This window comes from Ovis canadensis, chromosome 4 (genome assembly GCF_042477335.2).
Source record: "Ovis canadensis isolate MfBH-ARS-UI-01 breed Bighorn chromosome 4, ARS-UI_OviCan_v2, whole genome shotgun sequence".
NCBI lineage: Eukaryota > Metazoa > Chordata > Mammalia > Artiodactyla > Bovidae > Ovis > Ovis canadensis.
Window position 1 is genome coordinate 134186098 of NC_091248.1, and position 23903 is coordinate 134210000.

Consider the following 23903-nt stretch of genomic DNA (forward strand, 5'->3'; position numbering starts at 1 on the left):
GGAAGCAACAGTTAGAACTGGACATGGAACAACAGCCTGGTTCCAAATAGGAAAAGGAGTACATCAAGGCTGTATATTGTCACCCTGCTTATTTAACTTATATGCAGAGTACATCATGAGAAACGCTGGGCTGGAAGAAGCACAAGCTGGAATCAAGATTGCTGGGAGAAATATCGATAACCTCAGATATGCAGATGACACCACCTTTATGGCAGAAAGTGAAGAGGACCTAAAAAGCCTCTTGATGAAAGGGAAAGAGGAGAGTGAAAAAGTTGGCTTAAAGCTCAGCATTCAGAAAACGAAGATCATGGCATCCGGTCCCATCACTTCATGGGAAATAGATGGGGAAACAGTAGAAACAGTGTCAGACTTTATTTGGCGGGGCTCCAAAATCACTGCAGAGGTGACTGCAGCCATGAAATTAAAAGACGCTTACTCCTTGGAAGGAAAGTTACGACCAACCTAGATAGTATATTCAAAAGCAGAGACATTACTTTGCCAACAAAGGTCCATCTAGTCAAGGCTATGGTTTTTCCAGTGGTCATGTATGGATGTGAGAGTTGGACTGTGAAGAAGGCTGAGCACCGAAGAACTGATGCTTTTGAACCGTGGTGTTGGAGAAGACTCTTGAGAGTTCCTTGGACTGCAAGGAGATCCAACCAGTCCATTCTGAAGGAGATCAGCCCTGAGTGTTCTTTGGAAGGAATGATGCTAAAGCTGAAACTCCAGTATTTTGGCCACCTCACGCGAAGAGTTGACTCATTGGAAAAGACTCTGATGCCGGGAGGGATTGGGGGCAGGAGGAGAAGGGGACAACAGAGGATGAGATGGCTGGATCGCATCACCGACTCGATGGATGTGAGTTTGAGTGAACTCTGGGAGATGGTGATGGACAGGGAGGCCTGGCACGCTGCAATTCATGGGGTCTCAAAGAGTCAGATACAACTGAGCGACTGAACTGAACTGTAGTGTGCTAGTTTGTGCCCAGTTGTGAAAAGCTGAACAAATGTATTCATTCAGAGTCACAAGCAGCTAACCAGCGTTCCCAATTCTGGTTTTTCGTTTTAGCTCCTGAGACACTTAGCAGAACGCTCTAGATTCATTAACTGGCCCACGGAATGGTCACGCCAGCCAGCAGTCTTAAGCTGAGGATGGTCAGTGTTGCCCCGCTGCCCCGCTCACGCCCGCGTGGAAGGGCGTTTCCTGAGTGTTTAGAGAATAGCACCGCCTGACTTCATCTAAGGAGCACCTCCATGAGATGCTATCACTACTTTTCATCCAAGATAAGAAATCCTTGATTCAAGTCTTACTGAGAAAAAGCCAAAATGCTGCAAGGTAAACGACGACGCGCTATTGGTGTAGGATGCACGCTGGTTTCAGGGGTGTTAACATGTGAACACAAAGTGCCTCTGAGAAAGGAGGGGTCACCTTGTGGTGGCTGTGGGGCTCATGCTGCACAAGAAACCACACCCCCCACACCCGGCTCTGACACTGGTGGCCCGCAGCTCTCAGCCTCCGCCTCGGGAACTGCCCCTCCCCAAAGCCCCACCCCGCACCTCCTCCTGGGCAGAGCGTGTCCAGTCCAGGTGCCCCTTGGGGCACAGAGGCCCAGCCCCGTGCCCTCACGGGGTCGCCTCCAGACCTGGAGCTCTTGCAGGGCACGCCCTCCTCTGTCCCCTCTGCCCAGTCTGACTCCTGCCACTGGCACAAGTGTGATGCTCCGAGCATGCCCAGTGACCCGCCCTCGGCACACTCCATCTCAGCCTCGGGTCCAGGGTGCCAGACCAAGGGGAGTGGGGCTGCCCCTGATCCACAGGCAGAGAAACTGGGAGAGCTGCGTGCTGTCAGGCCGTGTGTGCCGAGCCGACAGGGCCCGCTGGGGGCACAGCTGGAGCGGACGCCAGCTCCTGACTCCGGACCCACACTCTTTGCTCTGCAGCTGTCCTCAAAGCACAGCCTGAGGGCCTCTGTGCGTCCCTGGGGCTCTAAGTGGGGAACAGGTCAAAATTATTTTCATAAAACACTAAGGCTCTACTTTCCTCTTCATTGTATTTTCTATTACACTGGAGTTTTCCAGGGCTGTGTGGGCAGAGACTGCCTGGCATGAGTGCAGAAACAGACAGGAGGACCCAGCTGTTTCCTCTGAAGACAAACAGTAAGGAAATATGCAAAAATGCGTTAACAAAGCATCACACCACTTTAATACTTCGGAAGACAGAGCCACTGTGGTTATTATGTATCGTTTATTATGACTATTTTAATTTTAAGATGGATTAAAATGTAGCTTTTTAATTTTTTTAAATTTTTAAATTTCTAAGACAGTAAATGCGGATAGCACTAACCCACAAAAACAGAAGCCCTTTAGGGTCTTCAATAATTTTTAGTAGTATGAAGGTGTCCTGAGGTCAGAATTCTGAGAGCTCTTGTTCTATACTCTGCTGTTGGGACTGGGAACATCCTTCAACCACTTTGTGTTTTTTTTTTAAATCTTCTAAATAAAAAGCTATATTCTTCTTACAGCAAAAAGAAAGCTTATGCTGAATAGTGAAGTTGTGACTATCTAAAAATTATACTGCACTATACCAAGTATTGCTATTCTCCATTATTTTACAAAAATTATAACAAAATATACCATATTAATGTACCTTATAGGAGTAAAATGCCATTAAACATGCAACTTGAAAATCTTACAACATTCAGATAAAAAATGTAAGACATGAATACGGAAAAAGTGATTTGTATGTTTGTATTTAAATAAGTTCTAGGTAATTCAGAGACTGTTAGTCCCATTTTATATGAAAAAAAAAAAAGAGAGAGATATTAAGACATCAGAATCACCAGGGGAATTTTTAAGAGCTGCTGAAGGCAGGCCTGTTATGAAAGTATTTAGGTTAGGCTCTTTGGGGTAAGGCCCAGACATCCTCTTTTTTGAGGCCTCCTGAGTTATGCTGTGTGAGCCAAGGCTGAGACATGCTCTGGAGACAGAATGGCTCACTTCCTGCATGCAGAGTGATGCAGTGGGTACTCCCACCAAGAAGAAGGCCATGGGTTACACAGGCATTCGTGTCCACGTTGGGCAACAGGGAGGACACATATTGTCTCATATACACGGAGGGCAGATAGAAATCAGTTCAGCGATCAACTGACTCTGGGGAGATGGATGCGGCGGCGGCAGCAACATTTTAGATAATCCCCAACTGCCACATAAAAGTAGAGGTAGGGACTAGGTAGTGGGCAAAATCCAGGAGCACATTTAGATCAAATCTAAGTGCAGCCATCTCCAAGGACAGGGAACCCCAAGACGATGTCCAGGAAAAGGACCGGAGGTGAGAAGCCTCAAGAAGCCAGCTCTGGGCATAGTAAAAATGGCAGTCCTTAGTAAAACACAATGATGAGAAAACCATCAAAGGTGGTCAGAATCAGCCTTTTCAAAACTCTGGAAATCAAAGGCTGGCAGGAATCGGTAGGGGGGCAGCATTTACTCAAGAAATATGGCTGATTCTCAGTACAAGTCATCAACGGACTGGCTTTGTAACCTGCCCTGTTCCCACCAGCCTCTGCAGCTCCGCCATAGCCTGGAGCTGAGCAGGCAGAGCCACAGCAGAAACGGAAGGCTGGCAGCCATGGGACAGGGCAGGCTGGGCTCGAGCCCCTTCTCAGACTCACTACCAGGGCACTGTCACCACGCGACCTGCCTGTGGTTCCCTAGATGACCCAACAGGCCTTTGTAAAATCTGACTCACAGCTCACCGTGTGTGAAAGCCTCGTCCCCAGGGCAGCTGCTGAAAGCACTTAGAGGTGCACAGAGCTGCTCAGCAGCTGAGGGCAGGGGTAGCTGTTGGGGCGGACAGCAGACTGAGCAGAAGGTATAGAGGAGAGAGTCAGCGACGAGACACCCACAGGGCTCGGTAGAGCTCTCCATAGTCACAAGCGTGCGCAGGACGGGGCACGTGCCCAGGAAAGACGCGAGAAGCTCGCCTCTGTGTGACCGTCAGGCTCTGAGCCGGTAGGGAGCAAGGCCAAGGCAGAGCTCTCCACTGCCTGGCTGAGCAATGAGGGCCTGCCCAGCATACACAGAACTGCAAGGCCTAGAGACTTGGTTTCAGGTGTTCAAGGGAACTGGTCCCATCATTTCTGACCACTGAGCTAGCTGGGCGGAGACTTCAGTGGCCACTCGGGACACAGAGTACAAGCCGTAGAGCACTGGTTTACCAGAGTCACCACATAAACGGAACGACAGCAGACCTGGAGTGCGGGAGAATCTGATCCCAAGGGCTGCCAGGCTGTATCATTTAAAATGTCCAGTTTTTAATGAAAATGTTGGGGACATGCAAAGAAATAAGAAAGTACACTTCACACGTAGAGGGGGAAAACAATAATAAAAACTGTCCCTAAGGAACTGGATGCTGAGCTTACTAGACAGCTTAAAGGAGTTATTTTAAAGATGTTCAAGAACCCAAAAGGTGCCATGTCTAAAGAATTCATGAAAAGAATGAGTCATCAAATAGAAAATATCAATAAAGAGATAAAATAATATTAAAAAACAATAGAAATTCTTCAGTTAAAATTTATTAAAAAATGAAATGAAAAGTTCTCCAGAAGAGCTCAACAGTGGATCAGAGCAGGCAGAGTAAGAATCAGTAACCCTGACTATAGTCATTGGAAGGACTGATGTTGAAGCTGAAACTCCAATACTTTGGCCACCTGGTGCAAAGAGCTGACTCATTTGAAAAGACCCTGATGCTGGGAAAGATTGAGGGCAGGAGGAGAAGGGGATGACAGAGGATGAGATGGTTGGATGGCATCACTGACTCAATGGCCATGAGTCTGGATAAACCCCAGGAGTTGGTGATGGACAGGGAGGCCTGGCAGGCTGCAGTTCATGGGGTCGCAAAGAGATGGACACGACTGAGTCACTGAACTGAACTGAACTGCAGATAGTCAGTTGAGATTATCCAGCTTGAGGAGCAGAAAGAAAAAGAGAATGATGAAAAATGAACAGAGCTGGTGAGGCTTCATCAAATGTCCCAAATATACACATAACAGAAGCCTCAGATGGAGGAGGAAGAGGGGGCAGAAAGAATATTTAAGCAAATAACGGCCCAAACTCCCCAAATTTGACAAAACTATAAATCCAGACATCCGTAAGCTTGAGAAATTCTAAGTAGGGCAAACTCAAAGAGTGCCTCATCAGTATCAAACTTACAGAAGCCAAATTGAGAATCCTGGAAGCGCAAGAAGGAGCGATCCATCCCATACAATATGGGTCCTCAGCAATGGGTGCTCAGCAATGGGGCCTCAACAATGGGTGCTCAACAATGGGTCCTCAACAATGCCAGCAGCCAGTTTCCATCAGAGGCTCTGGGGACCACAGGCGGAGAGACGACACTTTCAGAATCCCAAAAGAAAGACGGTCAGTCAAGAATTCTATACCCAGCAAACCTATCTTTCAAAATTAAGACAAAAACAGAGAATCCACTGCTCGTAGATGTTCCCTAAAATAAATATTAAAGAGGTTGCTTCAGACAAAAGCAAAAGGAAACTAGACAATAAATCATCCCAGTGAAGGAATCACAAGCACAGCAAAAAGTAACTATGTGGGCAATGGAAATGACAGAACATGTATATTTTGTGTATCCAACTTTTCTTGCTTCCAAATTAAAAGTAACTACACAAGGCAATAATTGTGAATCTGTTTTGAAAGATAGATAATGTATAAAAATATAATTTGTGTGACAATCAGTCCTTCCAAAGAATATTTAGGATTGATTTCGTTTAGGATTGACTGGTTTGATCTCCTTGCAGTCCAAGGGATGCTCAAGAGTGTTCTCCAACACCACAGTTCAAAAGCATCGATTCTTCAGTGCTCAGGTTTCTTCACAGTCCAACTCTCACATCCATACATGACCATAGGAAAAACCATACCCTTGACTAGACGGACCTTTGTTGGCAAAGTAACGTCACTGCTTTTGAATATGCTATCTAGGTTGGTCATAACTTTTCTTCCAAGGAGTAAGCATCTTTTAATTTCATGGCTGCAATCACCATCTGCAGTGATTTCGGAGCCCTCAAAAATAAAGTCTGTCACTGTTTCCATTGTTTCCCCATCTATTTGCCATGAAGTGATGGGACTGGGTGCCATGATCTTAGCTTTCTGAATGCTGAGTTTTAAGCCAGCTTTTTCACTCGTATCTTTCACTTTCATCCAGAGGCTCTTTAGTTCTTTGTTTCTGCCATAAGGGTGGTGTTGTCTGTGTATCTGAGATTATTGTTATTTCTCCCGGCAATCTTGATTCCAGCTTGTGCTTCATCCAGCCCAGCATTTCACGTAAAATGGCAACCCACTCCAGTATTCTTGCCTGGAGAATCCCACGGACAGAGAAGCCTGGTGGGCTACAGCCCACGGGGTCGCAAAGAGTCAGACATGACTGAGTGACTTCACTTTCACTTTCACTCTGCATATAAGTTAAATAAGCAAGGTGACAATATACAGCCTTGATGTAATCCTTTCTCAGTTTGGAACTACTCCATTGATCCATCTCTGGTTCTAACTATTGCTTCTTGACTAGCATACAAATTTCTGAAGAGGCAGGTAAGGTGGTCTAGTATTCCCATCTCTTTAAGAATTTTCCATGGTTTGTTGCGATCCACACAGTCAAAGGCTTTGGCATAGTCAATAAAGCAGAAGCAGACGTTTTTCTGGAACTCTCTTGCTTTTTCTATGATCCAAATTGGCAAATTGATCGTTGGTTCCTCTGCCTTTTCTAAATCCAACTTGTATATCTGGAAGTTCTCAGTTGATGTACTGTTGAAGCCTCATTTGGAGAATTTTGAGCATTACTTTGCTAGCATATGAGATGAGTGCAATTGTGCCGTGGCTTGAACCTTCTTTGGCATTGCCTTTTTTTGGGATCGGAATGAAAATTGACCTTTTCCAGTCCTGCGGCCCACTGCAGAGTTTTCAAGATTTGCTGGCATATTGAGTGCAGCACTTTAACAGCTAATAAATGGATAAACAAAATACAGTATATCCAGGCAACAGAATATTATTCAGCCTTAAAAGTGAGCACAGAGCTGGCACACGCCCCAGAATGGACACAGCTTGAAAGCGTATGCCAAGGGGAAGGAGCCAGACACGAGACGGCCATGTTCGTATGGACTCGTCTGTATGAAATATCCAAAACAGCCCAATCCATTAAGAGAGAAACTAGATCGCGGTAGCCAGGAGCACCGGGGCAGGGAGATGGAGTGAGGATTGAGTCGTCGTTGAGGTTTAGTTCCTGATGCTGGACAGCGGCGGTGAACATCTGAACATAAGAAAAGCTACTAAAGTCTACGCCTCCAAAGGCTTCACTTGCGGCCTGCCAATTCTATCACGGTAATGAAGTGAAGTAACCTGCCACGTGTTTTTTGACACTGCACACACACACACACACACACACACACACACACACACACAAACCCACAGGAGGGCGAGCTCCAGAGATAGAAAAGCTTTAGGAGCCTAGCCTCTTTCTAAATGTTCAGGGAAACTAAGTTCACATTTTTCAAAAGGGCAAAAAAAAAAAAAAAAGGCTCTAGGCATCAAATCCCGTAACAAGCTGCCAGGAGGCAAGAAATAAAGGGAGGAATAGCAGCGTCACCACCAGCAACGGAAACGCAGGCTGCATGGAGCAGCGGAGGGCATGGAAACGCAGGCTGCATGGAGCGGCGGAGGGCAGTGACTCGGCTCCTGTGGGCTCGGGAGTCAGCGCAGGCCCCGGGAAGACTGCAGCTCAGACTCACCAAGACACCAGGCACCCAGGTCAATAGATACAGCCGCGCACACGAGTGGGATGCTGAGCGCAGAAGAGCAGAGGCCGAGACAAAGGCAAGGCGGGACTGCTCTCAGCACCAGCAGCTGGGGAGCTGCCAAGCAGGGGTCAAAGTTCAGCCCGCTGACCGTGGGAGCCTCCCACGCAGGCCGGCACCGCAGCCACAGTCGCGCCGGGCCACCTCTGCCGCCCGTGCTGGCTTCCTGCACTCTGCTCCACTTCATTAGGGGATGCCTTCTCATTCTCTTTTAAGGAAATGTGACATTGTGTTAGATTTTTAATTTTTGCGTTTTTGTTTCTTGCTTTTGACATACAGCTCAATATATCAGGAGACTCTTGCCAGGAAGTAAATCCAAAGTTGTTTTTATGACACCAAATTACGTGCCAACAAGTGACATTTACATGCTGAATTTTAATGAAGTGTCAGAAGTGAAATGCATTTTTAAAAATTTAATACATGAGAGAACAATGTATCCACTCACGAAACAATGTTGCCAGCGGGAGACAAGAGTAGTGAATAAACGTGAACATCTTCTGTTCTTGCGTGTGTGTATTTATGTTACACAATTAAGCCCCGTTTTCCATTCTTCAAAAGGAAGGCTCCTGACAGCCCCGCCAGCCGCTGCCTTCGCTGGGACCGGGCCTGTGTTTCTGGGCGTGGCTGTGAAGAGGCGGGGCAGCGGAGACGCACCGCCCACTCTGCCCAACGCGGCCGAGCCCACTGGATGGCAGGGAGGTTGCCTCCTGAGGTCTTCCATGCGAGAGGGTGAAAACAGGATACCAACAACCCCCGACAAAGAGTGGGATGGCTTTCCCCAGGAACCAGCATCACTCAGTACAAGAACTGCAGGTCTCACCTGCAGAAGCTGAGCCTCACACCCAAGGGCGATGGGAGTCTGGACAGGAGGCTACCCCTAAGGCCTGGGGTCGCCACCTCCAGCGGGCTGGCCCGGGAGGGCAGAGGCAGGGAGGGCAGACAGCTACAGCGTTAGCAGGCAGAGCGGGCAGATGGGTCCAGAGAGAAACACAAGATCGTTTCCAGAAAGTGCTAGGATATGCACTTTAGGAGACCACAAGTATCCCCACGGTGTTGCTTTCAACCAAGCCTATAAAATTTTATTTCTCGTCTACACCGCCTGGCTCACCGGGGAAGTCCCCCAGTGGCAACACAAGGAAATGTAACCTGCCACCAGGCACAGCAGCTGGGCCGATCCAGGCACTCCAACACGCCCTCTGGTGGCCCAGCAGCAGAAGCTGAAATGCTATCCCCGCCAGGAGCCCAAGCCCAGAACTGCTCCAGCTTCTGTGGGAGGCGTCCACGTGGCTCCCAAGACGCTGAGCGCAACCTGCTCGGGACTGGCTGGTGGGAGCTAACTTAAAAACAGGGTGCTCTCTGCTTCATTTAAAATGCATAACCAACTAGGACATACTATAAAGCACAGGGAACTCTGCTCAGTGAAAAGTGTCAGTCTGGATGGAAGGAGGGTTTCATGGAGAACGGATCATGTATACGTCTGCTGAGTCCCTTCGCCGTTTACCTCAACACAAAATTGTTGTTGTTCCGTTGCTCAGTCATGTCTGACTCTTTGTGACCCCATTGACTGCAGCATGCCAGGCTTCCCTGTCCTTCATTATCTCCCAGAGTTTGCTCAGACTCATGTCCATTGAGCTGGTGATGCCATCCAACCATCTCATCCTCTGAAGTCCCCTTCTTCTCCCACCTTCAATCTTTCCCAGGGTCTTTCCCAATGAGTCGGCACTTTGCATCAGATGGCTAAAGTATTGGAGCTTCAGCTTCAACATTAGTCCTTCCAAAGACTATTCAGGACTGATTTCCTTTAGGACTGACTGGTTTGATCACCCTTCAGTCCAAGGGACTCTCAAGAGTGTTCTCCAACACCACAGTTCAAAAGCATCAATTCTTCAGTGCTCAGCTTCCTTTATAGTCCAACTCTCACAACCATACATGACTACTGGAAAAACCATAGCTTTGACTAGATGGACCTTTGTCAGCAAAGTGATGTCTCTACTTTTTAATATGCTATCTGGGTTGGTCACAGCTTTTCTTCCAAGGAGCAAGCGTCTTTTAATTTCATGGCTGCAGTCACCATCTGCAGTGATTTTGGAGCCCATGAAAACAGAAAGTTTGAAAGAACAGGCGTTTCTGGGGGAGGGGGAGGAGTTCCACAGAAGGAACGGGCGTCCGGGGAGGGCTGAGTTGGCTCCGGGAAGGACGCGGGTTCCGTTCCAGGCCCCGAGGGTGCATCCGCCTGTCCCGTCGCTGGTGGCCACGGGGAGCCTCTGGACAGGCTCCCTTGAGGCACGGCCGTCTTCATCGGTCAGTGAGTCGACCTGCGTCGCCATCATCACCACCACTGATGTAAGGAAACACCTAGAGCATACCTGTGTCCTGTGAGAGATGGCTGCTCTTCTGGCATCAGAGTCGAGGCACAGAGCTAACCAACTTAGCAGAAACTTTGCAATAGAGAAAAAATAGGTGGGTATGAACTGGTTGATTCATGCATGCTAAGTCACTTCAGCTGTGTCCAGCTCTTTGTGACCCCGTGGACTGTAGCCCACCAGGCTCCTCTGTCCATGAAACTTTCCAGGCAAGAATACCGGAGTGGGTTGCCAAGCCCTCCTCCGAGGGATCTTCCTGACCCAGGGATCGAACCCACATCTCCTACACTGGCAGGTGGGGACCCCCTGGAGAAAGGATAGGGTACCCACTCCAGTATTCTTGGGCTTCCCGGGTGATGTAAAGAATCTGCCTGCAATGCGGAGACCTAGGTTCCATCCCTAGGTTGGGAAGATCCCCTGGAGAAAGGAACAGACCCACTCCAGTATTCTTGCCTGGAGAATTCCATGGACAGAGGAGCCTGGCGGGTTAGTCCATAGGGTCACAGTCAGACACCGCTGGGCGACTGTCACTCACTCACTCTTTACCACTACCGCCACCTGGGAGGCCTGTGAACTGGATAACAGCTCCATAAATTGGGGACAGAGCATCAGAGGGATAATAGCCAACATTCGGAAGTACATTTATAACAGGTTTAAAGCTCTTTACTTGATGTCATTGTTTGACCTTCACGATGGCCCTGTTTGATGCCCACATTCATCCGATGAAGAAACTGCACCTCTAAGAGCTTTAGGAAGTCCCCCACCGACCCCGCCCTCACCGGCCACAGCTGCTGCTTGGAGACAGTCAATTACAAAATTGTGCGCTCTTACTGTAAGATCTGGTATTTACCCAAAGGCGTTGAAAACTCCTGTCCGCACAAAACCCTGCACACGGACATTCATAGCAGCTCAATTCCCCATTGCCAGTGGTTGGGAGCAATCAAGATGTTTTTCAGTGGGTCAACTGGAAAACTGGTCCATTCAGACAACTGACTGTCATTCAGAGCTAAAAATAAGTGAGCTATCAAGCCATCAGAAGTCATGGAAGGAACTTCAAAGCACACGAAGCCAGTCTGAAAAGGTTACACACTGCTTGATCCCAGCTATGTGGCGTTCTGGAAACAGCGGTGGGAAGGGGAGTGGCTGCCAGGACGCAGGGCGTGGGGATGACCAGGCGCACACAGGGCCCTTAGGGCAGCGAGCTTTCCCCACCCAGACCCGGAACGGCGCTGCGTGACATCATGCGTCTGTCAAACCCACAGAATGTGCAGGACAAAGTTAACCCTAGAGCGAGCCATGGGCATCCTCTGATCCTAACGCGGCAACGCTGACGCTCAGTGCCAATCCAGGCGCCCCCGGAGTCGGGGCACCTTTGGGGGCAGGCATGCACGCCCTACTCGTTCCGCTCAGCCTTTCTGTCATCTAAAACTGCTCTCAGCAGGGACACCTACGCATTTAACAACGCACTCCCTGTCTGTTTTGCCTCCTCCATGACGCACCCTCCGTGTGTCTCAAATTCCCTCTGGAAGGAGCCCAGAGTCTGAGCCTGTGATCAGACTGCGATGGGAAGGGTGCTGGACGCGGGTGTGGACACACCCTGACCCAGCGGAGACATGGAGCCCTGCAGCCTGCTCTGCAGGGAAGGGCACCCGTCCTCTCCTGAGGAACCTTGACCCCCAGCTGGTGGTCCTGCAGTCCGCAGACCCTCCCAGAACACAGCGTCTCGCCGGCATCTGGACGGTTGCGCCAGGCCCAGACGGTGAGGCCTGGCCATGAGAGCAGGGCACACAGAGAGCTGCGCAGCCAGCCACTCTGCAGCAGCAGGAACGCCCGTGGGCGTGGGGCCGAGCCGTGAGACAAGGGGGACGAACGGAGCTGGGCCAGGTGGGCCTGCTGACCGTCCACCGCTGGCCCACACAGACAGGAGCACGGGCCTCCATGAAGTGAGGTGGACACGCAGCAGCCTCCTCGTCCCGTGACAGGCTCACAGTAGACCTGGCTCTGGAGGGCCCCGGGGTCACGAGGAATAAGTCTGTGAGCCCAGCCTCTTCTGAGAGCTCAGGAGAGGCCCTGCACGTCAGGAATGCAGTGGGCACTGTGTGCCTCCATCCGGGACTGCTGGGGGCACTGCTTGGGGGAGGCATGGCCCGGGGCGGGGGGGCACTCAGCACTGAGGGGGAGGCCTGTGGCCTGGGGCGCTGACCACGAGGGAGGGACTGCGGAGACCTGGGCTTCGTAGCCGCTGCAGCGTTCCCAGAGTGGACTGGCCGGCCTTCTGCTGGCGCCCAGGGCCTGCCCGGCAGGAGAGCCCTGTGTCCACTGAGGCAGCAGAACCGTCATGGCCCCTCCCGCACTTTCCAGATGGAGGAATTCCACCTCCCAGATCAGGGCCCGGGAATGGGGGTCAGGGGCGGGGGCCCTGGAATGGCAGGGCAGCGGGGGTGACGGGGGCCCTGGAGGAAAGGCCCTGCCACACAAGCAATGCTCATCCTTCCGTCTGCCCCCAGGAGGCCTCTGACCAGGAAAGGACATCAGCAGACTCTCCAGTGACCACTGGACCGGCCCTCAGCTGATACTAGCACCAGAAGACCCCGAACTTCACAGCATCCACCAGACACCCTGGGGCTTACCGGCCAGTGGTCAGAGCCATCCTGGGCCTGCTCCCTGGCCTGGAACACATGCACTCGGTAGCTGCTAGGATGCCCCTACTCCCTGACCTGTGGGGTGAGGGTCATCGAGGTGCAAGGGCACCCAAACTGCCCCACTCAGCACCACCCGCCACGACTTCCACTGACAAACTCGCAGGCCAAAGGCAGCAGCAATCCATAGGGGGCTGGCAGGGGCTGGGGCTGCCACCACGGAGGGCTGATGGTCCCTCAACACACATGCCGTCTGCAGACAGCGGGCCCTGGGGGTCAGCAGCTGCAGCTCCAGGACGGGACCCGCCTGGGGCCCGGCTGCTGCTGCCGAGAGGGGTGGTGAGCAGAGGCAACACGCTCTCCCCTCGCCAGACCAGCGACTGCCTCCTGCCAGCACTCCAGCCCCCAGCATCCTCTGGGGCTCAGGGGTCTCATCACCTTTCCTCCCCCGAGACTCATGCAGGGGATGTGGGGACATGGAGGACACGGGGCTGGAGGCCGCCATGGGCCCATGTGCACAGGTCTACACAGGCACACATGCACAGCCCACAGCCCTGGGCCCAGAGGGTCGGCAGCAGACAGGACGCCGTGGAGCCTGGGTGGCTGCAGCAGCCGAAGCTACAGCACGGGTCCTTGGGGTCTGGGGGTGAATGCACGCCATCTTTTGGAGGAGACACCCCTTCTCTGTAGGAGCTGCTCTCGCCCGATCCTCGGCCTCAGCCAGGGCCACAGGCGCCTGACTGCAGGCCCCGAGGAGCTGGGCGGCGGGGCTGGGACACTGGGACCAGGGTCTCAGCAGTGCGGTCATCTCCTGGGCACTGACCCTCCACCGCCACTGACCCACAGCATCGGCCACAGCTCCTGGGAGGGACCCAGGCCGCCTCTCCCTGCCCACCACTGGCTGGCTGACCCGCTCCTTTTCTAACACCTCAGCACCCGGGAGGACGCGGATGGGCTGGGCCCGCCCACCTGTGCGGGAAAGCCTCTGCAGGGTGGCCGTCAGGTGCTGCAGAACCCCCGGTGACACTTCATAGCGGAGCGTGTCCGTGGCCGGAAACTCCTGACACCGTCCAAACACTCCGTCTGCAAGAAGGGAGGCAGAGAAGAGAGACCGTGAGGGGGAGACAGACAGACGGGCGGACAGCCCTGGCCGAGCCCGAGGCACAGCTCCGAGCAACTGCCAGGGTCAGAAGCCCTTGGGAAGGAATGAGCCTGTGGTGTGTTGGCCGCTAAGTCGTGTCCGACTGTTTGTGACCCCACGGGGTGTTGCCTGCTAGGCTCCTCTGTCCATGGGACTTTCCAGGCGAGAATACTGCAGTGGGTTGCCATTCCCTTCTCCAGGGGATCTTCCCGACCCAGGGATCAAACCCGAGTATCGTGCATTGCAGGCAGATTCTTTACCATCTGAGCCACCAGGGAGGCCTAATGGAAAGGAATGGTTTTAAACAAAAAGCAGCTCATCGTGAAAACCACAAACACAAAGGTGAATCCAGTGCAGCGTGGCTTCCAGGCTGCCTTCCAGCTCGCCCTCCCACCCCCACCCCTCGCCTTTCTGTCCTTTTCAGCCTGAGACCAACACACTTGTGACGTGAAGCTTTGCTTCTGACCGTCTGGTGACCACAAAGTGGACAGCACTCAGGGCTGGTTTCCAGGGGAGAGACAGGCCAGACGCGCTGGTTTGCAGGAGGTGCCGGCGGTGGGGCCACCAGGCCAGTGGGGCTGCCTCCGGGGGCCTCCTGAGAACGCGGAAGGGAAGGGGGGCTCCGGGAAGAGTGAGATATTAGTGGGGCCCCATTTATCCCGCTCTGTCCCATTTGTCTGAAATGACAGACTCTGCTCCTCAACCTCTTTTCAAACTGCACCTTCTAATTAATTTAGGCCCTAATTAGCCCTTATTTGGGAATTGTTCACTTTGAGACAAGCTTCCTGTGGGGGTTCAAACATTCAAATCACTGTCTTGGGTACAAAAGGCTAATTCAGGGCCCAGGGCCTCACACAGGGTGCGTCTGCGCGGCTGCAGGCGGAGGCGCCTCCGTTGTTCACAGTCTCGCTGCAGGGGTGCAGCAGAGGAGAGCCCTTCACACGCGGCCCATTTAATTATCAGGAGCGCGTTGCCGGCCGGGCTGGCGGGTAACTGCTGGTCGGGCGCTCCCTGTGCTCACACCAAGATGCCTTGCAGGAGCGGCAGAAAGGCATCTGAAGTATCGCAAGCGGCTCCTGGATTTCTGGGGCCTCTGCGGAGCCTGGAGGACCCAGGCGGCAACTTGCCCAGCTGCCCGACTGGCCGTGGGGCTCAGCCTTCTGCCTCCCTCTCGGACTGGCCACTGCCCCTCCTCTGAGCGCGGCTAAAACCAACCCGCCTGCCACCAGGGGCTGGGGCCCTGCTGACCCTAAGGGACAGTCTCGCCCCCGCCATCGCCGGCAGGGTGGACAGTCTGCGTGGCTGGGACTCAGACAGTGTGTGTCCGTGTCCCCTGCCCCTGTTTCCCGCAAAGAGCTCCAGTCAGTGCCTGTGGGTGGCGCTGGGGAGGAGAATGCGAGAGCACGTTCTTCAGAGCACACGGGCTTCCCCTCCACACTCTGAACCCAAACACCCCGAAAGCAGGGACCCGAAGCTGCCCTGGGACGCATCGGCCCCAAACCTCACAGACGAGAAAGCCGAGTGTCGGCCTGCAGCGCAGGCAGGGGCCAGCAGGTCAGCGCCAGCAGCTGAGCCCCCGGGCCCCAGGCCTCCAGGACCCACCTGAGACGCACAGGGAGCACCCCACCACTCAGGCTGGCGCGGAGGGAAACACGCAGAGACATTCCTATGTCTTTTGGAACACACCTTGTAAGTCACTTCCGGTCTGCAGTATAATGGAATAATTCTTTAAATTTGGTTTGTGGTGGACAGTGTTGTAAATATATTCTAAGAAAAACGTCAACTAGATTTTCTTGAAACCTTTCTTTTAAATTGATATTTAGATATATATATATAACATGATACATCATGCCGTTTGTGCTTTCAGAATTAGTTTTATCTAAAAACGGAATTGCTTGAAAGCTAACTGTGGATTCTCTTTGCCCCTAGACTGCAGCCATGCTGATGAAGCAGAGACACCGTCCCCCAGCGGATCATTGTAATTAATAAACTCTATTTTTCAGAGCAGTGCTGGGCTCACAGCAGAATTAGGAGGCGGGCACGCGGCTTTCCCATCAGCCTCCTGCCCCACGTGGGCACAGCCTCCCCACTATCAGCCTTCCGGTCAAACGGGACCTTTGCTACACTGATGACCGCCCATGACCCAGCACTGCGGGCAGAGCCACCGGGCGCGCGAGGGCTTGGTCCCGGCACTGCCCAGGCCTCGGGCTTGAACGCAGGTGGAGTGGCGTGCGGCCACACAGCTCCACACGGGGCCGCCCTGCCGCCCTGCACGCCCGCTGAGCCCCCCTACCCACCCCTGCGCCTCCCTCGCCAGGCAGCCGGTGACGCTCCACCGTCTCCGTACCTCTGCCTCTTCCAGAGCGTCATCTGGCTGGAATCACACAGTGCTGGGTCTTTTCAGGCTGGCGTCTCTCAGTAATATTCATGTGCGTTCCCTCCACGTCTTTTCAAGGGCTGACAGCTCATTTCTCACTCACTGAGTGATCTCCCATCATCTGGGTGGGCCGCCGCTTCTCCCCTCACTCACCCACCCAAGGACCCCGCGGTTGTTCCCGGGTTCGGGCGGTGATGGACAACGCTGCCCGAGGCGTCCGTCTGCAGGTTTGCGTGGGCGCCCGGCAGTCCCTCTGGGTGAATGCCGAGGCGCGCAGCTGCTGGCCACGCGGTGCGGGCGCGCCTGCTTCTGTGATCAGCCACCGCCCCCTCGCCCGAAGGGGCGGCGCCACTTCGCACCTCGGCCAGCACGCACCCGCGTCCCCGGGCTCCGCACCCTCGCCGCGCCCACCGTTCTCAGTGTCCGGCTTCCGGCGGTTTCGCCCGGCGCGCGCCGCTGCGGCGCTGCCGTCTTATCAGAGCACTTTTCAGGACGCAGTCCGTCTTTCTCACCTTGCTGAAAGGCATGAGTGCGCGCGCGTGTGCTGCATGTCTACATGTGTGTCTGTGTGTGCGTGTGTACACACGTGTGTAGGTGTATGTATCTGAACGTGTGTCTACCTACATGTGTATGTGCATATACATGTCTACTGTGTGTGTGTATTTCACGAGTATGTGTATAACGTGTCATCAATATAAATACCAATTATGTCAAAAACCTCAGATATGCAGATGACACCACCCTTATGGCAGAAAATGAAGAAGAACTAAAGAGCCTCTGGATGAAAGTGAAAGAGGAGAGTGAAAAAGCTGACTTAAAACTCAACATTCAAAAAACTAAGATTATGGCATCTGGCCTCATCACTTCATGGCAAATAGTTGGGGAAACAATGGAAACAGTGACAAACTTTATTTTCTTGGGCTCCAAAATCACTGCAGATGGTGACCACTTACTCCTTGGAAGGAAAGTTATGACCAACCTAGACAGTGTATTAAAACGCAGAGACATTACAAAGGTCCGTCTAGTCAAGGCTATGGTTTTTCCCGTGGTCATGTATGGATGTGAGAGTTGGACTGTGAAGAAGGCTGAGCGCAGAAGAATTGATGCTTTTGAGCTGTCGTGTTGGAGAAGACTCTTGAGAGTCCCTTGGACTGCAAGGAGATCCAACCAGTCCATCCTAAAGGAGATCAGCCCTGGATGTTCACTGGAAGGACTGATGGTGAAGCTGAAATGCCAGTACTTTGGCCGCCTCATGCGAAGGGCTGACTCATTGGAGAAGACCCTGATGCAGGAAAAGACTGAAGGCAGGAGGAGATGGGGACGACATTGGATGAGATGGCTGGATGGCATCACTGACTCAATGGACATGAATTTGAGTAAACTCCGGGGGTTGGTGATAGACAGGGAGGCCTGGTGTGCTGCGGTTCATGGGGCCACAAAGAGGTGGAAACACCTGAAGGAATGAACTGAACGGATAGTGTGCGTCTTTCTGAACAGCTCACGGGGCTCTCACGGCAAGCGTTCTGGAGGGGCTTGCCATTCCCTCCTCCTGCGGATCACATTTTGTCAGAACTCTTCACTGTGACCTGTTCTCCTTGGGTGGCCCTGCATGGCCTGACAAGTCTGTTTATCGTCACCCTGCTTATTTAACTTATATGTAGAGCACATCATGCAAAATGCTGGGCTGGATGAGTTACAGGGTGGAATCAAGATTGCCAGGAGAAATGTCAACAACCTCAGATACACAGATTATAACACTTTAAAGGCAGAAAGTGAAGAGGAACCAAGGAGCCTCTTGATAAGTGTCAAAGAGGGCAGTGAGAAAGCCAGCTTAAAAGTCAATATTAAACAACTAAGATCATGGCATCCGGTCCCATCACTTCATGGCAAATAGATGGGGAAACAGTGGAAACAGTGACAGACTTCCTCTTCTTGGCTCTGAAATCACTGCAAATGGTGGCTGCAGTCGTGACATTAGAGAGGATAGCTCCTTGGAAGGAAAACTGTGGCAAACCTAGACAGCGTATGAAAAGGCGGAGGCGTCGCTTTTCTGACAAAGGTCCATCTAGTCAGGGCTATGCTTTTCCAGTGGTCATGCACGGATGTGAGAGTCGGACCATAAAGAAGGCAGAGCGCAGAAGAATCGATGCTTTTGAACTGTGGTGTGGAGAAGACTCTGAGAGTCCCTTGGACTGCAAGGAGGTCAAACCAGTCCATCCTAAAGGAAATCAAAGCTGAATATTCACTGGAAGCGCTGATGATGTAGCTGAAGCTCCAATAATTTGGCCACCTGACGTGAAGGGTTGACTCATTGGAAAAGACCCTGGTGCTGGGAAAGACTGAGGGCAGGAGGAGAAGGGGCAGCAGAGGACGAGACGGATGGCATCACAAAGTCGATGGACACTCCTGGGACAGACTCTGGGAGATGCTGAGGGACAGAGAAGCCTGGCGTGCGGCAGCCCAGGGGTCACAGGGTCAGACCTGACTTGGTGACTGAACAGTAACATAGTGTGTGTCCATGTGTGTCCATGTGAATGTGTGTGTGTGTATACACACACACACACACACACACAGCCTCCTACATGTTTTAATCTGCCAAACTCAGCAACAGAACAAGGAAGCTGCTTCTCCAACCTCCACACTCATCGCGGAAACCTGACCCCCGCCCCACCCATTCCCCAACAAAGAGCTTCTCGTCCACCTCCGCGGGTGGGCGGGCTGCACTCTGCTCAGCACACCCGTGCACGTCCGGCCTGTGTCCACGGCGAGTCTGTGAGGCCCCTCCTGCTCTCACAGTGGACTTGTCTCCATTCACGCTGCCCTGCGCTGCCCTGACCCCGGGACACAGCCCTGCCGTTAACGCCCCGCTGGACAAGCAGGCAGAAGAGCCACAGGACAGGCGCTCGGGCAAATGGACGACACAGGCTCTGCTCTCGAGGCCTCTGGACTCGGGGGCACCACTCCCACGAGCAGCATCTACCTCTAACTATGATGTGGGCAACGGGGGACGACCCTCGAGGACAGCAGAGGGGCATCAGCTCCTCCACTCAAAGGAGGCGGAGGACCCGGGGGACGGCCGCACAGGGCTGCCGGGGCCATGCAGGCTTGGCAGCGGGATGGATGGTCACTGGGGCCAAGAGGGCAGAGGTCCGATGCCAGAGTGAGCGGCGGGTCCAGCGGACGCAAGGGCTAGGAGTCTGGGCAGGGAGTTTGCCGTCCTCCAGGAGCGCAGGAAGCGCTGAGCTGGGGCCACTCCGTGCCAGGAGCCGCGGGGCTGAAGGGAGCTGCCGTGAGGGGTGGGGTCTCGGCAAGGGTGGGGCAGTGCAGACGGAAGAACTGGACAGACCCACCGCCTCTTCAGAGGTGAGCACGCATCTACAGGGCGGGGGGCGTGCAGCCCAGAGAGGCTCTGGGGTGCAGGGCGTGTTCTGGGAGGAGGCATCGCAGAGTGCAGGCATTGCCCACGGGCCTCCAGGGGAGCACAGTCTGGAAGGCCCCAGACCTCCCTGCAGAGTGACCACAGCAGCCACAGGTGCGGGCAAGGACTGAAGACCCCAAAGCTTGATGAGCTCAGCGGAATTCTGAGGCCGCGGCCACAGCCCCCTTATCTGCAGAGCAGAGACTGGGACCGAGAGCGGGTGGATCCAAGGACAGGACCGGGAGGGATGCCAAGGCCCCCAGGACAAGACGGCTGCCTCCTAGGCGACCAAGCACGCTGCCGGCGGTTCTGAGGGGCCAGGGCTCGTGTGGAGTCTGTCTAGCATGTGTCTAGAATGGGAGGCTGATCCCTTTCCCTGGAAAGGGAAAACATCGATAATTTTTGCTGGATTTTTGACTGGAGCTGCGGCTCCCCCTCCCCGGGTGGCATGGCTGTGTCCTGAGCCCCACTAAAGGGCAAGGAGACAGTGGCAGGAGCCAGGGCCCCATCCCGGCATTTCCCCAGCCTGCTGTACAGCCCGGGTGCACGGCCTCCCTTCTCTGCGCCAGTTCCTGAAACACAACGGCCAAATCAGACCTTTCCTAAGGTCTCTTCAGCTGGAGGGCTCTGGGCTCGAGTGGAAACCCCTGGGCACAGGTGAGCCTCCAGCTGTTCTGAGAGCAGGACCTGCCCCGCTTCACCCCTTCTGAGCAGCAGCTCGCCCCCCTAGCACCCCCTCATCCTGCACCAGGCCTTTCGTCCCACAGAGAGTGGAAGGCGGCACAGCGGGGCCCGTGGGGGCCGCCCTCCAGCCGCCGGCAGGCCGCCCGCTTCCCTCGGCCCCTCGGCAAGGATGTCGCGTTTCAGCTCAGATGCACCAGGCTCCCACAGCTCCGTGTCGCTCCCGCCACTGCTGTCGTTAGAGGAGAGCAGAGCATGACCAAACACTGTCACAGCCAACTCGCGTCTGAAAGGCAACCAGAGGCCCAGTTCCGGAAGGCAGGCCTCGGAGGAAGCAGAGTGAGAAGCCAGACTCGGGCCCTGCGCCAGCCGTGCACAGAAGGAAACGCGGTGACGGAGACGGAGCTCACCTTGTGTCTGAGCAGCCGAGCATCACAGTGAAGACGCTAAAGCATAGTTTCTAGCGGCCAAGTTGCCTTTGCCTTTCCTACGTGAAATCTGATGGAACGACCAGGACGAACGCTCCCGTGGGCCAGCGGAAACGGGTGGTGGCCACTCAGCCTTGCAGCGCCGGCCGGGGGCCTGGCCTGGAGGAGCCCAGAGCCTGTGCAACTCCACCTCTCCGGCCCTTGGGGGTCTGGGGCTTGGATTGTGTTTGTGTCTGAAAATAATGGAAGAGAACTAAATGATCTGAACCTCTCCCAGTTCTAAGATTTCAGGGTCTTGTACGAATGACCAGCAGACAAAAGGCAAGATTCAAGGGCAGAGGAGAGTGGAGTGGACACGGGCCTGCGGGCAGGGAGGCAGCTTCCTGACGCTGCGGCCGGCAGGTCTCATCCACATGAAAGGCGTTTACTGAAAGAAAGACCATGAAGAAGGGGGAACCAAACCACTGACCGCACCCGATCGTCAAGCCTCGCTGCCAGCTCTCGGGGTCCCAGTGGGGCTGACCCTGCCCCCGGGCCAGCCCGCCCCGCTCCTGCCTCTGCCTGGCCAGGCTGACATGCCGGCCAGGCTGCGGGATTTCAGTGGTGCTTTGCCTGCTGCCTTGGAGAGGGAAATGGCAACCCACTCCAGTGCTCTTGCCTAGAAAATTCCATGGATGGAGGAACCTGGTGGGCTACAGTCCATGGGATCGCAGAGTGGGACATGACTAAGGGACTTCATTTTCTTTCTTTCTTTCTTTCCCCTGCTTCCTTAGAGACCTCCCCTGTAGGTCCCAGGAAGCCAGGCTCCTCCTGGCAGGGGCACCTGCCCAAGGCTGGCACAAGAGCACGCAGTTAGCTTCCTTTGGGAGCTCAGACCCCGCCCAAGTCTCTGGGGCTGCCGAGGCTGTCTGCCATGGTCCGCAGAGAAGCAGCGGGGAAGGAAGGCGGTTTATCGCCGCAGCTGATCTTCCCATCAGCAGCCCTCCGCTCCTACCCGTTGCCAGGTAACCAGGCCGCTCCTCTTATCAGCCTGGACCGGTTCCGTTGACTATTCCGACGAGAATAGAAAGACCTGGCGCTGCGGGCCGTCAGCAGTGCTGAAGGAGAACGGCGCATCATGCGGAATCCCGGGAGCAGCAGCTGTCAGCCTCATCTTATCAGGACGCTGACAGTCACTCAGAAACAGCCGTCCATCACCTGCCCTGCGTCCACTCCTGTTCCACCTCCCAGGGAGCGGGGAGGGGAGGGGAGAGGGGGAGAGGAGAGCCAGGGGAGGGGAGGAGGGAGGGGAGGAGGGAAGGGGACTTGTTCACACCAGCCTTGCGGTCAGGGTCCCTCAGCTGGAGAGGGGGAGGGGAGGGGAGAGGGGGAGGGGAGGGGGAGGGAAGAATGGGGGAGGGGAGGGGAAGAGAGCAGGGAGAGGGGGAGGAAGGGAGGGCGGGGACTTGTCCACACCAGCCTTATGGTCAGGGTCCCTCAGCTGGAGAGGGGGAGGGGAGGGGAGAGGGGGAGAGGGGAGGGGGAGAGGAGATGGGGAGAGGGGAAGGGGAGGGGGAGGGAAGAATGGGGGAGGGGAGGGGAAGAGGGGGGGAGAGGGGGAGGAAGGGAGGGCGGGGACTTGTCCACACCAGCCTTAGCGTCAGGCCCCAGCCCTCCTCCCTTCTCTCCTTCTCCTTCTCCCCCTCCAGGCCCCTCCCGGCCCCTCCACTCTCACAGGGTGAGCGCAGCTCCGCAGAATGGAGGGTCCCACCCATTGAGTCACCCACAGCTGTGCTTTCGAGCCCAGGCGGACCAGCTGAGCACCGAGCAACGGCCAATGACCGCTCCGATGCCCTCTGCTCTGGCCCCCCACGGCTCCACGTGCTCAGCCGTGTGGGAGGCCCCACCCCTACTCACTTGTGTCCACCCAGCAGTCCAGGGCCTCTCCACCCCAAGCCCAGTCTGGGCCCCCGGATCTCTCTCCTGGGACCCTTTCTCCTGCCGCCCCTGATGCCCAGTGAGTCCTACACTCCAGAACCATCCTTACCTGTCTGCCCCCCTGCAGTAGGGAAGGTGCGTCTTGCTCACCAGAATGCTTGGCCTGTGGAAGTTACTTAGGAATAACACACCAAAGTCTAACGCACAGCCTTAGGGAGATATTTGTACCTCCGCGGGCACAGCAGCCAGGAGGCCACTCAAGGGTCCACTGATGGCTGAACATGTGAACAAAGTGTCCACCATGATCCAGCCCGAGAAAGGAAGGGCACCCCGACCCTTGCCACAGCAGGGAAGAACCCCGAGGTCATCAGGCTGACTGCCTCGAGCCACACGCAGAGCAAGGAGCGCCGTGGGGCCCCTCTTCCGCAAGCACCTCGCTGTGGCTCAGTCGCTAAGTGGTGCCTGGCCCTCTGTGACCCCACAGCCTGCAGCACACAGGCTGCCCTGCCCTCCACCACTTCCCGGAGTTTGCGCAGATTCTTCACCGCTGTGCCGTCTGAGAAGCATCCACAGTGATCAAACTCACACAAGCGGAATGTAGATGCAGGTCCCCGCGGCTGGGGTGGGGGTCTCGTATGATGAGGAGAAAGGCTCTGTTTGGGAAGGCGAAGTGTCCTGGAGACAACGGTGTGAACGTGCTGAGAGCCGCAGAACCGTGCACTCAGGCTAAAATGAATCCAGGTTCCGAGTGCGTGTGTTATTTATGCGCATGGATTGTTGCTGCGTTAATGATATTTTACTGTGCATCTCATTTTTGCCACTAAACATTCTGCTTTCTTTTTTAATCTTTTGGCCGCGCTGCATGGCACGTGGGATCTTAGTTCCCCAACCAGAGAACTGAACACATGCCCCCCCGCACTGTAACCACTGGAAATGCAGTCTTATTAAGAGGGAATCCTGGCAAACTTTATGCCATGTATATTTCACAATGATTCTTAAAGAGTGATAAATACTTGACCAAAGAATGAGGGACGATGGACACAGAAGCTCTCCATGTGGAGACGGGTGATGCGGACAGGCCTGCAGAC

The 23903-nt window shown here is 54.3% G+C and overlaps 1 protein-coding gene across 1 annotated transcript in view; it reads right to left on the minus strand.

The window, feature by feature from the left end:
- Positions 1-23903, minus strand: part of PTPRN2 (protein tyrosine phosphatase receptor type N2) — a 624228-nt gene that overhangs the window by 456014 nt on the left and 144311 nt on the right. Inside the window, exon 3 of the mRNA XM_069587259.1 lies at positions 13823-13936. Coding sequence (XP_069443360.1) covers positions 13823-13936 — 114 coding nt within the window. The remainder of the gene's footprint in view (positions 1-13822; positions 13937-23903) is intronic.